We start from the raw sequence: 20000 nt of genomic DNA on the forward strand, positions 1-20000 counted from the left end.
GAGCAGCTTGCTGGAAGTGAACATTATCTAAAAAAAATTAAATCAAATAACAAAAAACAAAATTAAAGCCGTCAGCGTCAAGTCACCCGGGTTATTTGATAGATATTTACAAGAAGGACACTTAGATAAAATGCATATTAGGCCCCAAAATGGTTTATAGTACTGCTGTCAAACGATAAATTGCATACAAGTTACAAGTTTGTATTATACACACATAATATACAAGTGTGTACTGTGTTTAATTATTTACATAACATATTTTACATAAAATACATAAATATCCAATACATTTTTTTTCATATATGGAATTTGCATATTATATATACAGTTGAAGTCAGAATTATTAGCCCCCCTTTTCTTTTTTTTTAATTCAGTATTTCTCAAATGATGTTTAACAGAGCAAGGAAATTTTCACAGTATGTCTGATAATATTTTTTCTTCTGGAGAAAGTCTTATTTGTTTTATTTCACCTAGAATAAAAGCAGTTTTTCATTTTTTTAAAAACATGTTAAGATCAAAATTATTAGCTCCTTTAAGCTACTTTTTTCAATAGTCTATAGAACAAACATATATATATATATATATATATATATATATATATATATATATATATATATATATATATATATATATATATATATATATATATATATATATACACATACAGTATATACATACAGTATTTATATATATATATATATTTATATATATATATATATATATATATATATATATATATATATATATATATATATATATATATATATATATACACACACACACACACACACATACAGTATATACATACAGTATATATATATATATATACACAAGCATTCTATACAATCTAGTCATGTATACATTTATATACACAAAAATATACATTTAGTAAAATATACAATTACATTTTATAACTATACATTTTTTTGGAGGCAATAAATCATGATCAATCATTTGACAGCACTATAGAGAGATTATAGAAAATATTTAAAATAACAAAAAAAAAATAGATTTTTTACATTTACAGGATCAAAAAATATTAGTTGATTATCAAAATTAGTTTTTTCTTTTCTTTAATTTTTGAATGCGTTTCATTTAAAGGGATAATTCACCCAAAAATGTAAGTTCTATCACACCTTTACTCGTCACAAACCCGTTTGACGTTCTTTCTTCTGTTAGCAGAACAAGATACTTTAAAGAATAATTTTTTAAATCCATCCTATTGTTTTTCCCACAATGGAAGTCAAGGGTTACCCATTTCTAACATTCTTCAAAATATCTCCTTTTGCATTCAACAGAAAAAAAAGGTTTGGAACAAACTGAGGGGGAGAGTAAATAGACAGTCAGTTTTCACTTTTGGATGAACTACACCCATAAAAAAAACTGTTGTGTCTTACCGTCAGCGGTGCCGTGCACCAGCAGATACTGCACAGATTTAAAGCTCTTGGCTCTTCCCGTCACTGTGGAATTCTGCAAAATTCATAACATCCCATAAACACTGGTGACGCAGAGCTTGTGCTTTCCTCTCGTGAGTTATTTTAGGACTGACTCACGTTCACTGACGTCATTATAATAAAAACAGCAACTTTATTAGACAATTTTAGAACTTCCCAGATCAAGACTTACATCATAAAATGCCTGATTCTCCGCTGGCGTGAGCATGTACCGCTCCGTGTAGATAGAGTCTGAGGAGAAATTACAGTTTTTACACGACATGAAGGACACAGAGGTGAAATTGAGAGCATGATATGTTTTGTTAGACATTTTATTGTACTTTTGCAGTAACTTACTGGCAGCACTGTTGCCAGCAAATTACAGCAACTGCCCCTTTACAGGGCACTACCGCAATTTCATTTTAACTTCTTTTTAATGTTAAAATGCTATTTACCACATTTTAATTCTACAGTATGACAATTTTTACAGTACATTTATGGTAATTTATTTGCATTTTACAGTAGCAGTACAAAACCTTTATTTTTAGTATTTACTACTGAATTTATTAAACTCCAAAGGAATTTTTTTCCATTCACTGTCACATTTGTGGCTGAAAGGGCATCCGCTGTGTAAAACACATGGTGGAATAGTTGGCGGTTCATTCCACTGTGGCGACCTCAGATAAATAAGGGACTAAGTCGAAGGAAAATAACAGTGGAACACTGCAAATTCCTAAAATGCAGTAAGTTACTGTAAATGTTTTAAAAGCACACAGTGCGTATTACTGTAGTAAGCTGTAAATAATGTTTGTGGTATTTTACTTTTTTTTTTTTTTTTGAAGTAAGTAACTGTCAAATTGCTGCAAACAGTGTGCAATACATACCATAATATTCCCATTTAGACACTGGCGCGACAGCCATACCACATTTAAACACTCCACTTCCAGCACCCAGGACCATTGAAGTCACGTAACCTCCGTATGACTGTAACAAAGATGCATGAATTTACACTGCATTACAAAACATCAAGCTATTACTCATTTTTAAAAGTTTGCTGTTCATGAGATTAAAGGAACACTCCATGTTTTGGGGAAATAGGCTTATTTTACAAGTCACCTAGAGTTAAACAGTTGAGTTTTACCATTTTCCAATCCATTCAGTTGATCTATGGGTCTAGCACTTTTAGCTTAGCATCGATCACTGAATCGGATTAGACCATTAGCATCTCACTCAAAATGATCAAAGAGTTTTAATAGTTTTTCTATTTAAAGCTTGACTCTTCTGTATTTACATCGTGTACTAAGACCAACAGAAAATGAAATATTGCTATTTTATAGGCCGATATGGCTAGGAGCTATACTTTCATTCTGGCGTAATGATCAAGGAACTTTGATGCTGTACCATGGCTGCAGCAAGAGCATTGATATTACACAGCACTGTTACCTATCTGGGGATTTTTTCAGGTAATAATTAATATTATTATTAATAATAATAATAATAATAGAACTAATAATAAGAAATATTAGTGTAACATTATTGCTCTTCCTGCAGTCATGAGATGGCAGGAACACTTTTTGAGTGAGATGCTAATGGTCTAATCTGATTCAATGACTTATGCTAAGCTAAGCTAAAAGTGCTCCTGCAAGACCTCTCCATGACCAGCTGAATGGATTAAAAAAATAGTAAAACTCAACTGTTTAACTCTAGTGGAATTAAAAAAAAAATAAATAAAATCTGTAGTGATTAAACTTACCCAGCCCCAGATGGCAATCCTGCTTTTATCTATAAAGCCCATGTCGATAAACTGTCTAAAAAACGGAAATAAAACAGAAAAATATTTATATTATAGCCTACTTTACTACTTTTTCGCAGCAGAGACATTAAAATGTTGCTTAGTGGTTGACAGAGTCTTGGGAGATTCCTAAGAGGTCACCAAGTAGTTCAGGGTAGCTGATAGGATGTTTCTACATAGCTTCTGAGGTGTTCTTAGTGGTTGCTTGGATATCTGAATGTTGAATGGGTGGTTGCTAGGGTCATGCTCATTGATTTCTGGGGTTGTGTGAGTGGTTGCCAAGTGGATTCTAAGGTGTTCTGAGCTGTAACTAATGTGGTTGCAAAGTGTTTTCTGAGTGGTTACTGGACTGTTGCTAAGCAGTTTCTAAAGGAGTTTTATGGTGTTGTTATGTGGTTTCTGATGTGTTTAGAGCTCTAACCAGGGTAGTTTCTAAGGTGTAGTGAATTGTAACTAGGGTGTTGCTAAGTGGTTTCCGAGGTGCTCTTAGTGGTTACCGAGGTATTGCAAAGTAGTTTCTAATGGTGTTCTAGCAATTTGCTAAGTGGTTTATGGAGTGTTGGGAGTTGTTTCCAAGTGGTGTGTAAGGTGTTTTGAGTTGTAACTAGGGTGGTTGCCAAGTGATTTTTGAGGTGTTCTGAGTGGTTACTGGGATGTTGCTAAGTACTTTCTAAAGGAGTTCTAGGGTGTTGCTATATGGTTTCTGGGGTGTTCTGGGATCTATCAAGGGTGTTGCTAAGTTGTTTCTGATGTGTTTTGAGTTGTAACTAGGGTGTACTGTAACTAGTTGTAACTAAGGGTTTCTAAGGTGTACTGAATTGGAACTAGGGTGTTGCTAAGTGGTTTCTGTGATTGGCTACGGGGTAATGCCAAGAAGTTTCTAATGGTTATCTGTGTGTTGCTAAGTGATGTATGGAGTGTTGGGAGTTGTTGCCAAGTGGTGTCTTGAGTTTTAAATAACTAGGGTGGTTGCCAAGTGTTTTTTGAGGTGTTCTGAGTGGTTACTGGGATGTTGCTAAGTACTTTTCAAAGGTGCTCTGGGATGTTGCCTTATGGTTTCTAGTGTATTCTGGGTTGTAACAAGAGAGTTGTTTCTGATGTGTTTTGAGTTGTAACTAGGGTGTTGCTAAAGAGCTTCTTGGGTCTTCTGAGTTGTTTCCAAGTGATTTCTATGGTGTTTCTGAGTTGTGACTATGTTTTTGCTAAAAGTGTTTTCTGAGGTGCTCTTAGTACTAGGTATTCCTGCCCTACTGAAAAAAAACAGCGTAAACCAGCCTAGGCTGGTTGGCTGGTTTTAGCTGGTCGACCAGGCTGGTTTTAGAGGGGTTTTGGCCATTTCCAGGCTGATTTCCAGCCATTTCCAGCCTGGTCTTAGGTGGTCAGGCTGGGAGATGACCAGCTAAAACCAGCTTGACCAGCCTAGCCAGGCTGGGAGCCCAGCCTAAACCAGCTATGTCCAGCTTAAACCAGGCTGGTCAAGCTGGTTTCAGCTGGATTTAGCTGGTCATTTTCCAGCCTGACCAGCTAAGACCAGGCTGGAAATGGCTGTAAACCAGCCTGAAAATGACCAAAACCCCTCTAAAACCAGCCTGGTTGACTAGCTAAAACCAGCCAACCAGCCTAGGCTGGTTTAAGCTGGATTTTTCAGCAGGGTGAGGAGACCTGAGTGGTGACTAAAGTATTACTAAGTAGTTTCTGAGGTTTGTCTATGTTTTTAGAATGTTGCTAGGTAGTTTACAAAATGTTCTATATGTCAAGAGAGTCTCTCTATGGATCCCTCGATGTAAAAATAACTTCTCCTCAATAAGACACCAAGTCTGAGCAGTCATTCTGTCTGTAGCTCACAAACGCACACAAAAAGTGGATCGTTCCCATTAGAGCAGCATGGACACATATTTGTACCTAGCCGCAGTTATCTGATCCTCGACTTCGTAAGTTCCGAGTCGTTTGTAGAGGGCATGCATGATTTGGTCTCCTTGGTAACCACTTCCTCTCCCATCAAAGCTGGCGACGATCACCCTCTCAGTGCTGGCCAAATATGTGGACCAACCCACCCTGAAGCGGAAATCTGACTTCTGACTGCAGGGCCCAGCGTATCTGCAGGATATGAGGAATCAAGACTGCAGCCGCCAGCAAACCAGATCACAGCGCAAAAACACATCAAGCAAAGTGGAGCTAGCTTACACGTCAATAAGAAGAGGATATTTTTTGGATTTGTCGAATCTGGGAGGCAGAATCATCTGGTACCAGAGGTCTGAGGGGAAACGAAAATAACAGATTAGGGTTTAGAACAAACTTATTTTCGTTATTTGTTTCAAACCCACTTTTCTGGTCTTACCGAACTCTCCGATCTTCAGCTTGCCGTACATATTTGATGGCATTGCGATTTCCTGCAGTTTATGTTCCAGTACGCTGTTGTTTTCAAGAACTCTTAACTCTGAAACATTTTAAGAAGTTTAGTATCAGAAATTTAAATGCAACTCAATGCACTGATATTGGAAATCTAGACAAAGCTGACCCTTTTTAGGCTGACAAGTAATTGTATTATATTATAAAATAATTATAATTATATACATATACATATATATATATATATATATATATATATATATATATATATATATATATATATATATATATATATATATATATATATATATACATATATATATATATACATATATATATATATATATATATATATATATATATATATATATATATATATATAGATATATATATATAGATATAGATAGATATAGATATATAGTGTATAGTACATATATATATATATATATATATATATATATATATATATATATATATATATATATACATATATATATATATATATATATATATATATATATATATATATAGTGTGACAGCAGATCAATAAACTCACTACAGTTTGACAAATATTGCTGCTGTTGGAAAACATAAACTACTTTTGAGGCTTTTTTTAGTAGAGAATGTAGTTGTTTAAATTGCAACTATGCAGTTTATTTATAAGGATAATAGCTATTTTAAATATTTATATTTTTACTATATAGCACATCGCCGGCCAGCCTGTCATACTGAGCAGAGCAAAGATGGTTGATGTTCAACCATAAGATGGCGACAGAGACAATAAGCCTATAGAGGAGAAAAACTTACCGTAATTTCAAACTACAGCTGATCAAATCATTATTAAACAGGTAAATGACTTTCTAATTTGATCTCTTTTTTTGTATGTTGTAGTGCTGTATTTATATCATAGTAATCTGGTAGTGTTTCTGCTAGTGTTTGCTTTGCTTTGGCTTTTTCAAGGTTATTTATTGTGATATCCTGATTGCAACAGATAAATACTGGGAAATGTCTCTAGATTGATGGCATTTCATGATGTTCAGCATTATAATCTTGAAACGGAAGCAAAATCACCTGTTTTGGCATCACTTTAGACATTATGCTAGAGAATCATTCAAATACTAGCTCTAAAAGAGACGTTAGTGAATGAGCAATGGTTTCTGCTGTACTGACGTCAGCTGCAGATGTGAATGAATGGTGGAAGAAAGTAGTTCCTCTTACAAAAGGGTTTTAAGTCTCTCCGTGTTTGATTTTCTTTTTTATACACATGATAATGCAGTCAAACTGTTGTATAAACGCAATATCACACTCATAGCAGTGCGATGTGGCTGTATTTCATCACTGATGGGACACTAAGGCACTTGGCCTGCGGCCTTGTGTCAACGCATGCCTCCCACCAGTGCCAATATACAGCCACATCACACTGTTACTTGTAATATTGCTACACACAGACAAACACAAAGTCTATTTGCACTGCAATGTCAAAATAATGTAAAAAAATATGTGTTTTTAATATACAATATAATAGATATTCTAATATACATATATAAAGTATGAACGTTTTATTATACATGTAAGTGCAAATGTAAAAGTCACTACAAACTAAGTTGTCATAAAACATTTCAATCTTAAATAGAAAGAGGACCTGAATTAATCTCAGAAATATAGCGGTTTGTTTTAAAATGACACATGAATTACGATTTATAAAATATCCGATATCGGCTGCTACCAATACATTTAACTGATATCACCACAATAAATATGCATCACTAATAAATCAATTATAAAAGCAGCTTCTAAATATACAGAATAAACTAATCAATAAATGTTGGACTTAAAAAGTGTACAACAAATTCATTTTTAATTTGTGTGCATTGATCATTGAGCATTTTTTATGTCTAGCAGTACTGTACCTGCTTGGCTGTTTCTCAGTGTATACAAAGGCAGTCCAGGCCCTTGAAAATAAATGACAAGAAATTTGGTAACATTTCCTTAGTTTAACATGTACTTCACATAAACATAAGTGGCGTGCCATCAAAAAGTCAATTAATATGGCGGACCGGAACAGCTCATGAGGTAGTAGCTTCCTTCAGTGCTAAACGTGGCAGAATTATATTTGCAGCGATCTGCATTTAGTGTACAGGTCAGACACTCTCTGTCTGAATGAGAAGCGCCGTTTATGGTGATTCTGCAGAAAAAAATACAGTGTTTATTTACTTTGAATATATGAAAGTATAATATCCCATTGATTTCAGATTGTGTAACTCACTTGTAAACGTTCCTCTGGCCCGGACTCTCATTATGTTCATTACTCACAAAGTATCTGTCAAGAATAAAGAAAAAAAAAAGAAAAAAAAAGCAGTGAGTGGAAAATAAAAATCATAAAAGAGAAAAAACTAGATAATTTTTCAGTCAATTTACTTACAATGCATTATTTGTGACTTTAAGGATGCTAATGACCTCCCACTTCCCCCTGGTCAGAAATATCCTTTGTGTCTAGAAAACAATATGGGACAATATGAAAATAAAAGCGGAATTTCATGATAAATGTGGCAGATTTTTGTGCAAATCAATATTCAATCAATATTAGGTTTTCTAAGCGCAAAAGCAAAACATAAATACAAGCAAAGTCTAAATTTTAATCAAATATTACAGTATATCCAAATATAAATATGAATTACAAATGTATCCAACAGATAAATAAATATATTTTTTTATATAAGAGATAAATAAAAAGTTAGATTGCAAAATTCAAATAAAATATTAATATAAGGTACTGTAGTTTGTAAACTCACTCCAATGAAATATGCAAGGTGCTTAAAACGCTCATCGTTACTTAAAATGTAATAACAACTGTTTCCATCTGGTCGAAAAACAGGTTCATCTGGAGAAAACTAAAACACAGACAATTATTATTGGGCTCAAAATTATATTAAAAATCTATTATTAATTCTGTAAATTAGACAGTACATACCCGACCAACCCAACCTGTGCTGCTTGTGATGATCTGGCTCTGTGAAATGAATGAATCAATAAGTGAATCAATGAGGGAATAAATTAAATAGTGAATAAATGAATGTGTAAATGATAAAGGGAATAAATTAATGAGTGAGTGAATGAGAGAATGAACAAACAAGTAAGTGACTGAGTGAATTAATAAACAATTGAGTGAATGAATGAATAAATAAATGAATGAGGGAGTAAATGAATAAGCGAGTAAATGGACGTGTGAACGAATGAGGAAAAAAATGAATGAGTGAGCAAATGAATGAGTGAATGAATGAATAAACGAGTGAGTGAATGAATGAATGATTAAGGAAAAAAATTGAGTGAATAAATGAGAGAATGAATGAGGGAATAAATGAATGAGGGAGAGAATGAATGGAGTGAATCAATAAATGAGTGAATGATTAAACAAGTGAGTGAGTGAAAGAATGAATGAATGAATGAATAAATGAATGAATGAATGAATGAATAAAGGAATTAAGTAATGGGTGAGTGAATGAATGAGGGAATAAATGAATGAGTGAGTGGGTGAAGAAATAAATGAATGGTTGATTGAATGAGAAAATAAATGAATGGGTCATTGAATGAGTAGGTGAATGAATGAATGGGCGAGTAAGTGAATGAATGAGTGAATGAATTAACAAATGAGTGAATGAAAAAACGAGTAAGTTATTGGAGTGCATGAATTAAAGAGGGAATAAAGAAATGAGTGAGTGTATGGATGTGTGAATGTATGAAAAAATAAATGAAGAGTGAGTGGATGAATTAATTAAAAAATGAGTAAGTGAAAGAATGAATGAATGATGGAATAAATTAATGAGTAAATAAATGAGTGAATGAGGAAATAAACGAATGAGGGAATAAATGCATGAGTGAGTGAACGAATGAGTAAGTGAATGAATGAAGAGAATGAGTTAATAAATGAATAAGTGATTGAATGAGGGAATAAATTAATGAGTCATTAAATGACTGAGTGCATCAATGGAGTAAATCAATGAATGAATGAGTGAGTGAATGAATGAGTGGGTGAATGAATAAATGAATGTATGAATGAATAAACAAATGAATGAGTGAGAGAATGAATGAGTGAATGAATAAACAAGTGAGTGAATGAGTGAATGAATGAGGGAAAATGAATGAGTGAGTGAATATATAAATAAATTAATGAGAGAATAAATGAACTAGTGAGAGAATGAATGAGTGAGTGGGTGAATGAGGGAACATGTTAATGAGTTATTAATTAAGGGAATAAATTGAGTGATTGAATGAATTAGTGAATGAATGGAGTGAATCAATGAATGAGTGAATGAATGATTTTGTGAATAAATGAAGAAATAAATGAATGAGTGAATGGATGTGTAAATAAATGAGGGAATAATTAAATGAGTGACAGAATGAGTGAGTGAATGGAGTAAAATCCCAATTGTATTAAGATTTGTTGAAGGATTCCTAATTTACATGTTTATAGCTGGACTTTTAATATTATTATTATTATTATTATTATTATTATTATTATTATTATATTAAGGATAAAAAATTTTAAAAATCTGAAAATTCTGAAATAAAACACAACAAAAAATAGATTTTGCTTCATTAGATTTCTTAAAATATCCACTAGAAAATCTACACATTTTATTGTTATTGTAATATTTATCACTCAAAATTAAATCCAACTGACTCTAAAACTAAAACAGTCTATAATAAATTAAAAGGACATACCAATGAACCTTCAGTCCAGTTTCCATCGTTGAAGTCATACGTTTCCAAAACGACATAATTCTGCGTTCTTTTCTGCCACTGCACTGCGATTCGGTGGTCTGACGCCCATGTGACAGTGCTCAGATAGTGCTCTCTGGAACAAAACAGATCCTTCTGTTCGGTCAGATCATTATTATATCTGACTGAAAACATCTATGAAAAAAAACTAAAACCCCTTACCCGGCACCAACATCACTGGGAACCGAGACTTGCTTGATGGTGTTTGTGTTTGTATCAAAAACAAACAGTTTTACAGTTGGGTTTGGGGTTCCAGCCTTGGGAGAAGATGAACGGCAATGTCAACAACTGCATACAATCACATTAGTTTTGCAAATCTTGATGGTTTTTACCTTGGGATATGGAACAAACACCGTTTCTGGATATTGCCCTTCTCCAAACCAAGTGTACTCAATATTGTGGACTTCTGAATCGTTAAATTCGGCGTACGCCACAAACCTCCCATTTGGTGACCACCATAAAGCAGAATTTGTGGAGAACATTTCCTCTACAGGGAAGAAGAGTCATTTAAATGATGTTTTAGAGTAATTTCTGTAGCTTTAAAGTCTGCATGAATCAAAATGTACAATGTTTATTTGGCTGGTGCACATTGACTACGTTTACATGGACATCAGTAATCAAATTATTTGCTTTAATCTAATTAAGAGAATAAGACTAAGGTGTTTACATGAGTTTCTTTTTGAGTGTTGCTTTCATAATCCCGTTTTACATGTTATAGCACAATATTCGATTAATGTCATTGTGTAAACCACGCTATTCACATTTTCTCCAGAGTTTCATGCAATTTCGGGTGTTTAATTTTTAATATGTTGACTTTCACTTTTCACTTTTACTTTTATTCACGAACATTTCATGCACCAGATACTGGATGCAACTATGAACTGCTGGAAGTGTTGTTGGAAGATCATACCGCATGCTGAATGTAAGAAAAAAAACCTCCGCATTTCACTCTGTATTTCACGATGCTGGGGCCTCATATACGAAGACTTGCGTTGAATTCATACTAAAACATTGCGTACGCACAAAGCTGTAAATCCCATGCATATTCTCTTTGTACATTTAAATTAACGTGAAACTGAGCGCATGTACATGAGCGCAAAACCCCTCCCTGCCTCCTGCCCCTTATAAATATGCTAATGACTCTACCTTGGCAAAACCAAACGAAAAAGCAATGGAAAAAGAAAGCAAAAAGAGAAACTTTGAACAGAATGTGAATGGGAGGTGTTCCTATCGGAGGTAGATCAGAGAAAAATGGTGTTATTTGCAAGTTTGTCCTCTGGAATTAATAACAAAAGACAAAAAATAGAGTGGGAGAGTTAAGCTGACACGGTTAACACAGTAGGGTCTCGTTGTACACCTCATTGGAATGAGCTAGTTGAGTGATTTCCGCCCATTTGATCAACAGAGACATCTCTGCATCATCAGCAGCATGAGTGGCGTAGCTCATAAAGCGCATGGCAACATGTTTTGACACTATCATTCATCAACCCGGTTCGAATCCAGCGTCTGATGAACTCATTTTTCTTTTTTACCCATTACACATCAAATTTTGTTAAATTATTTATCAAATGGAAATGATTCCGATTCACTTATGCAAATTCATCTTCAGATAACCCCTTTATAGCATTGTGCGTGCAGTCAATCGCTCTGATTACAATGGGAAAACTGGCGATCGATGCAAATTGAGCTTTAAAGTTTGGCTGGTCAACTGTATGGTATGGAAACCTTATATACCTGCTAGACATACTGATGATCCCGTTACATACTGCTGCCATTGCATGGCTCAAAAATACTTTGTAGTGTGCAGTTTAACACAACTGCCTCTAGGAGTCGCCAACAGACAAATCAAACACACACAAGAAATGCACGTACGCCAGGCAAGAAGTTGGCATGGACCAACGCACACTCACGTTAATTTCATCGTTAGTAAACCCAAACCGGAGCGTGAAACCTGGCGTATGCAAAGTTTTTGTGCGTATGCAGTGTTGATACATGTCATGGGTAGGTGCAAAGAGTGTCAAACAGCCGTGACTGTGCGATTGTGTGGACTATCCTGTCGCAAAATTTGGCAAAAAGTTCTACATGACGGTAATAGTTCCTGGACTGCACTTCAATAATGCGACTACAATCTGCATACTCCACATGCCTTAATTCGATTTCTCTTTAGTTCGATTATAATCTTAATCTGATTCAATTAATTAAAAATTGCTGTTTACAAGGTCCATGTAAACGTAACATAAACGGTGAACAATTAATCTAAATTAGTTAATCCACTGGGGAAAAAATGGTTTGTTTTATCATTTTTAATCAAAATATGACCATTTGTTCCACTCTGGAACGGCAGTCCTTCTCTGATGATGTCTGAGGGAAATATGCTTAGCCACACCCTTAAAACCATTAATTTGCAGCAAGTGAAAGATGATTGGAGAAGAGCAAAAATAAAGCCCCGTCCCCTACTCAATACTCTATTTAAGTTGTAAATATGTCATTATGCTAAAATAAATTCTGCAGGAATTGGAAGGCACTGCAAACATTATATATCATAGATCTCAAACTGGATTCCTGGAGAGCCGCAGCTCTAAACAGTTTTGCTCCAACCCTAATCAAACACAGCCGATCCAACTAATGAAGGTGTTCAAGACTCTATTGAACACCTCGATTATTGGATCAGCTATGTTTGATAGTGTTGGAGCAAAACTGTGCAGAGCTCCAGGAATCCAGTTTGAGACCTATGGTTTAAGTCCTCTATAAGCAAATGAGCGCTGTTATGATTGGCTAACATTAATCTTCATTAAATATGCATTTCTTACCCTCATACACCCAGTCAGGAACGCCATTAAGGATCAGGTTATGAGCTCCGTTTGTAGTGACCTGCTTGAACGCAGAGTTGGGCGTTTCCTTCACATAAACATTGTATTTCCACACAAATGCCTGTATGGATTTAGGAACAATATTAATTTTTGGATGAATTTGAATACATTTGAACTGTATATCAGTTGAACGTAAACATAAGCAAGATACAAAAAAAAGGTGGATTTTGCAATATTTACCAAAACTACATATTAATAAAAAAGTGCAATATAATACATTTAAACGTAAACTATTAAAACATAAAATACAATTTAAAATAGAGTACTAAAAACAAAAAAGCTATTACAATATAAATGAATGAATAAATAAATACATTAAATAATACAATGAAATCTCAATCTACAACCTAAAAATAAAATGTGTAGGTAATCAGTGTATAGTATAAAAAGATTGTACTGAATGACACTGCAATTAGGATATTTAAGTATACATGTCTTTAAAAATATATCACTGCTATAAATCTAAAACATAATAATATTATCAATATAAACCTCTATTTCACTAGAGCCATGATCAAACAGTATCATCATGCTACAGTGCTACTTGCTAATAATTAGCTTGTTAATGAAAAGGCTGTTTACAGATAGCGAATAACTTACTACTAGTCAAGTTAGCATCATTGATCCTTTTATTTATTATCTCTGACTAAATCAATTAAACATATAACTGAAAGAACTCAAAAACAGAAAGAAGAGAGGGGCTAGGAGGGGGCTCCTAGCATTTTGTCATGCTAGGAGTTTGGAACAATTAGCTGTAACAGTTTTATATTAGCACCGTCAGCAAAACAAGCTTATCAAGCCGAAAGAATAAACTTTAACAACACAAAGTCAAACATTTATCGAACAATGATGTGACATTAACTGGCTAACTGAAGACAACACAGATAAGGTTTTATGAGTCTTACATGATACCGTATTGTACTGATAAGATACTCACCAGTTTGTGGCCAGTTGGAGACCATGCTAAGTACTGGACATCGTGCGGGATATCTGTATTTATAAAATCCCTGAAATAAAGCAAGTTAGACAATTTTAATTAAAACAAAGTGATAATAAAATAAGAAATAACTGATGACGGGCTGTTGAATTATTTGAAAATAATGCACATACTACATGATACTACAGTTATCACGCCCTAAGACACTGTGCAGATGTTGTACTTTAAGACATTTGTTAGGTTTTTCTAATCAAGGCTCAAAATCTGCCTGAAACTACTGTAGCTGTGCGTTTATAAGAAAATAATGGCACACCTTTAGAATGTACGTCAGCCAATCAGAATCATTGAACAAAACGGCCCCATAGTTATGTCACAACACAGAGATTCATAGCAAATAGTTTGTTAGAATAAACTTTTTGCTCAATACACCAATTCCTAATCAAATACATTAGTAAACAAACCTTTTTTCCAGGTCATAGATGGAATATGATGCAGTGTATGTGTGTCTCCATAGCTGTTAAAGAGACAGTCGTCATTAAACATTTAGAGGACAGCATCAGATTATTAATGATTGATTAAGCATCAAAGCATTTTATTGATTACCTTAGTGTAGTTGCTCAGAAAGCAGACGTATTTTCGATCGGCTGACACCAGATAATCAAACGCTGCCACACGGGCCTGATAACAAAAGAAAAGATCAAAAAAAGACTACTGTGTGTGTGTGTGTGTGTGTGTGTATATATATATAAAATATATATATATATATATATATATATATAATATATATATATATATATATATTTATATATTTATTTTATATATATATATATATATATATAAATATAAATATAAATATAAATATAAATATATATATATATATATATATATATATATATATATATATATATATATATATATATATATATAAATATATATATATATATATATATATATATATATATATATATATATATATATATATATATATATATATATATAAATATATATATATATATATTTATATATAACTCATTTCTAATAACTGATTTATTTTATCTTTGCCATCACGACAGTAGATAATATTTTACCAGATATTTTTCAAGACACTTCTATACAGCTTAAAGTGACATTTAAAGGCTTAACTAGGTTAATTAGGTTAACTAGGCAGGTTAGGGTAATTAGGCAAGTTATTGTATAATAGTGATTTGTTCTGCTGACTATCAAGAAAAAATATAGTTTAAAAGGGCTAATAATATTGTCCCTAAAATAGTGTTTTAATTATTAAAAACTGCTTTTATTTTAGCCAAAATAAAACAAATAAGACTTTTTCCAGAAGCAAAAATATTATCAGACATATATTACACAGAATTTGGGAAATATTAAAAAAAAAAAAGAAGAAAAATATTCGAAGGTGGCTAATAATTCTGACTTTAACTATATATATATATATATATATATATAAATAAGGTTGCACATTTTGTGATATACATTGTGATATAAATATGTCAAAAAAGATAACCTAAATAACTATGTGTAAAGAAGTCATACAGTCATACATCTGCATAAAACATAACAAACATTTTGTAAGCATAGATAAATACAATAGAACAAAGATTTTTTTTTGTTTTCTCTGGAGTCTAAGAACATAAATTCAGCATTAATCAGATACCATTGTATTGTCTTCATTGTATAAATTATTAAATACAATTTAATCTTTGTTAAATCTCTAATACACACACACACACACACACACTTTCATTAAGAGGGTCTTTAAAATCTTTTTACAAAACATGGAATCCCTTGTTGAATTATATTGACACTATTGGTCTTAAAGAAGTAGAGGAATAAAGTTTTATTATTATTATTATTATTATTTATCTATTACTTTTGTAGTGAGTTTTTTTTCTTGTTTTTTATATATTCATTTTATTAATTATTATTTTTTTACATTTACTGTGTCATTTTATAACTATATTGTTTTTCTCATGGTCATTGGTTCTTAGTTGTGAAAAGCAGAAGTGTATTACTTATTTCTGTATGTATATGATATTGTATCTGAACAAAATGTAATAAATATAGTTGGCAAAAAAAGTAAAGATCATCTTACAAATATCTGTTGGTTCACAAATTCATTTCCGTTTCCTGTGGTGGCGTTGAACAGAAACACTGACCCTTCTCCAGTTTTGTGAAAATACTCATCATCTGCAGGAGAAATAGTGCAGCGAATGATTGATTTCATTATAAATCAAGTCAATATACACTCTCAAAGGTTTATTTACAAAAAGTACCTAGTGTTTTGTAAGGACAACAGTATATGAATTTGCACTTTTGAGAATGTACCAAAAAAGTATCAATGTAAGTTTTATTTTACAGCTAGGCATGGCCCAGTATAAGTTTGTGAGGGTATGATAACCTTGGACAGAAATATCACAGTTTCACAATATCAAGGTATTGTGATCACAGCTCTAAATTAGGTTCTTTTTAAATGTCTTAGTAAAAAAATAACACATTTTCTCATTAAACACAATATACAGCATTTCATTTGACATTTTTTTTCAATTGACAATTCACATTTATAATATTTTGGAACAGTAAACATGTCAGGCTAAATAATTAAAATAAATCCTTGACAACTGCCAGCTTCTTTAGTTTAAAAAAACACATAAAAAACCAAACATATACCTTAGGAATGGTACGAAAGAAAATATTAGTAGTTTAAAAACCTTGAAACCGGTTATTGTCCCATGCCTAGTTACAGCCATGTTAAATATTTTTGTATTATATATTTATTTATATTGCAATCAGTAATCATCTGAGTCCCATAATCTAAATTTAACATGCAAATAAATGCCGTTTATACCTGAAACCCATCGCATGTTATATGACTTGGTTCTTCCTGTGCCATTGAAGTAATCTTCGAGAGTAAAAGTCTTCTGAGGCTCACTTTTATCCTCTGAAAGACATATCATTTCACATTTTTATTCAATGCAATAGCTACAATGGCTAGTTTCATGGCAAAAAAAAAAACAAAAAACGATTCATTAAAATCAAATACAACAACAAGAAAAATTACAAGATTTTAAACATTAATATATAATAAAACATTGCTGAATATCCCTTTAAGAGAGTTTACTTGATAAAAAAAGCAATCTGTAGTCATTAAAAGCATAACAGTTGACTAAAATGTGTTTAACAGGGAGAGAAATTTGGCAAACCAAACATTGATAGATACTTTACTGATGAAAGATAGATAGATAGATAGATAGATAGATAGATAGATAGATAGATAGATAGATAGATAGATAGATAGATAGATAGATAGATAGATAGATAGATAGATAGATAGATAGATAGATAGATAGATAGATAGACAGATAGATAGACAGATATCATTATATATGTTGTACAACACATTTATGTGCATTAGAAAAGCACAATGAAGACCCTGTACAAAGTTCAGATTGAGAATGATAATGGCTCAGATAAGAGCAACTAAATCTCCTGCGTCTAAAAACACTGATGTCAGCACTTCTGCAACCAATCAGCAGTGACGTGCTAACTTTAACTAACATTAGCCAACTTCACCGAGTTATAACCCATAAAACATGACCAACAGTTTGACATTTACACGTTTAACATGAAGCCATGCGCAGCTCAGAAATGATCAACACTAGTGTAGACGTCTCCACATGAATGCGCGCGGATTAAAGGTAATGATAATCCATATAAAATCGCCTACCTTTGAGGAGAATGGCTGTTGGGACGGCTATTAAAACCACAATTACCACGACTCCAAATGCTGCTAAAAGCCACTTTCCGATTTCCTGAAACATGACAACATGGTTTAAAACAGTAAATGTTAGTTCGCTCAACAACACGGTACTCTCCAAATGCGCTTTTACGCACAGCTCTCTGCCAGTTAGAACGTACTTTTACAAAGTGTACATACAATATTTGCACTGTGAAGCATATACTGACCATCTTAAGAGTGAAATGTGAAAGCCTCGGGTCTGAATTTCGTTATTATCCAGCACAACTCGGTGTGTCTGTTGCGCGCGGACGCTCCCGACAGTTTATCAGGGCAGCAGGAGTGTTAAATATTACCTCAACTTTGCTTGTTAAGGAAACAATAAACTGGCGACTGATTAAAGTTCGCATTCCTGTTATAATCAGCGAATCAGTCATTTCTACGCAATGCTTGTCAACTAATCAAGCAACTTCCACTAAATGAAAAAAGGGTTCCTCTAGTTTCGTTTGACTCGTTTCCTCTCACAACATGACATGGTATATCATTTTTGCATGTATATTATCAAATCCCCTGCATCTGCATGATTGTTATTACTACAAGCCGTGTGAGAACGCCAGAAGTGTGTTGTTGTCTGATTCGCGAATTGTTCTTTTGAACCGAATCATTCAAAATGACTCACAAAGGATTTGTTCAATATCGTTTTATTCTATTATTAGAAACGTTTTAATTAAGTTTGATAAACAACATCTAGTGATTATCAAGTAATCTGAAACACTATTCTGTGGTATGGCAAATGCTAGCTGTGTTTCCGAATTATTGCTTGGTATAGCCTTTTTAGTTTGTGTTTCTGCAAAAGTTGTAAGCTATCTCTTTTACCTTTAGCTTACATCTGTAAACACTTTTCAATGTTGTTGGTGAATCAATCTTTTTACTTAAAACAGGAAAGGGTCCGCCCATCCGCGTGTGGCGTCAGAAACCACGCCCATCCCCAGAACACGTCTAAGGTATGAATTATTCTCCAATAACTAACCGATTGAACTAATAATTCCTGTTTATCTGGAATAATGAATAATAAATTAATAATACATAACAAATTTTTTAAAATAGCGAATAATAAATTATATATAAATATGCTAATCCACTGTTCTTGACTGTTTGCCACCATTTCGCGACGGAATAACACGTAGGATAGTGTAGGCTAAGTGCAGATATTAGCTTGCTCTTAATTCATTCATTCATTCTCCTTTGGCTTATTTTTACCCTTTATTATCCAACTTATGTTTTACACAGCGCATGCCCTTCCAGCTGCAACCCAGTACTGGGAAACACCCATACAAACTCATACACTACGGCCAATTTAGTTTATTCAATACACTTATATCGCATGTCTTTGGACAAAGGGGGAAACCGGAGCACCCAGAAGAAACAAATGGGAACATGGGCAGAACATGCAAACTCCACACAGAAATGCCAACTGACCCAGCCGAGACTTTCTTGCTTTGAGGAGACCATCTTCCTTTGAGGCCACAGTGCTAACCACTAAGCCACCATGTCACTCAATTTGCTCTTCTTTTTTTATATGTTTTCATAATAGTGCTTGTTATGATTGATATATCTCTGCACTTCTTTGTTTTGCAAACATTCATTTGCCCTCATAACCTTTTATCAAATACCATAACATTCCCTGTCCCCATGAACTGACTTTTCTTCATTTATGGTCACATGGAATGTCTTTAGGTCGGGGCTATCAGGACATGTCTCTTTTCTGTCCTGCTTTCGTCCATTTGTCAGTTTGCCTTCAATTTGTCAGAAACGCCCATCCTCGAACAATCCAATCAGTTTCCAAAAGACAAGATGTTTTGTGTGTAATTGTTTAGTTGTGTGGAAAGTAGTTTAATACGTTTAATAACGTGTACAGAATAAACCCCCTCGGTCTCATACAACAGCTGGCGATAAGTCAGCTTTATTTTGCGATTAAAATAATATCTTATTAATCTTATTAATCATAATATCGTGAGTTAATACGTCATGACCACACCAAAAGATGCACGGAGACTATGAAATATAAAAAGTGCCATATGTGGGCATGGGA

The 20000-nt window shown here is 33.3% G+C and overlaps 1 protein-coding gene and 1 long non-coding RNA gene across 11 annotated transcripts in view; one reads left to right on the forward strand and one right to left on the reverse strand.

Moving 5' to 3' along the window:
- dpp4 (dipeptidyl-peptidase 4) overlaps positions 1-18221 on the reverse strand; it is a 19631-nt gene extending 1410 nt beyond the window's left edge. Inside the window, exons 1-25 of the mRNA NM_001161337.1 lie at positions 18139-18221; positions 17900-17984; positions 17021-17113; positions 16268-16362; positions 14764-14838; positions 14622-14674; positions 14161-14230; positions 13164-13284; positions 10686-10840; positions 10516-10610; positions 10297-10429; positions 8546-8584; positions 8367-8465; positions 7997-8067; positions 7841-7894; positions 7632-7759; positions 7485-7526; positions 5564-5662; positions 5410-5479; positions 5128-5322; positions 3187-3241; positions 2318-2417; positions 1627-1685; positions 1398-1470; positions 1-27 (exon numbers count right to left, since the gene is read on the reverse strand). The exon at positions 1-27 is cut by the window's left edge and continues 47 nt beyond it. Coding sequence (NP_001154809.1) covers positions 1-27; positions 1398-1470; positions 1627-1685; positions 2318-2417; positions 3187-3241; positions 5128-5322; positions 5410-5479; positions 5564-5662; positions 7485-7526; positions 7632-7759; positions 7841-7894; positions 7997-8067; positions 8367-8465; positions 8546-8584; positions 10297-10429; positions 10516-10610; positions 10686-10840; positions 13164-13284; positions 14161-14230; positions 14622-14674; positions 14764-14838; positions 16268-16362; positions 17021-17113; positions 17900-17984; positions 18139-18141 — 2089 coding nt within the window. The 5' untranslated portion in view covers positions 18142-18221. The remainder of the gene's footprint in view (positions 28-1397; positions 1471-1626; positions 1686-2317; positions 2418-3186; positions 3242-5127; positions 5323-5409; positions 5480-5563; positions 5663-7484; positions 7527-7631; positions 7760-7840; positions 7895-7996; positions 8068-8366; positions 8466-8545; positions 8585-10296; positions 10430-10515; positions 10611-10685; positions 10841-13163; positions 13285-14160; positions 14231-14621; positions 14675-14763; positions 14839-16267; positions 16363-17020; positions 17114-17899; positions 17985-18138) is intronic.
- si:ch73-2d23.1 overlaps positions 1-20000 on the forward strand; it is a 52391-nt gene that overhangs the window by 15573 nt on the left and 16818 nt on the right. For 4 of the 10 annotated variants that reach the window (XR_012397786.1, XR_012397783.1, XR_012397785.1 and 1 more), the window contains one exon: positions 18850-18912. The exons of 2 other annotated variants lie outside the window; for them this stretch is intronic. This is a non-coding gene — a long non-coding RNA (si:ch73-2d23.1). Of the gene's footprint in view, positions 1-17779; positions 17871-18310; positions 18445-18849; positions 18913-20000 lie in introns of those variants that run through there. 4 more of the 10 variants (XR_012397789.1, XR_012397791.1, XR_012397788.1 and 1 more) reach the window with 2 other exon arrangements.

This window comes from Danio rerio, chromosome 22 (assembly GCF_049306965.1).
Source record: "Danio rerio strain Tuebingen ecotype United States chromosome 22, GRCz12tu, whole genome shotgun sequence".
Taxonomy (NCBI): Eukaryota; Metazoa; Chordata; class Actinopteri; order Cypriniformes; family Danionidae; genus Danio; species Danio rerio.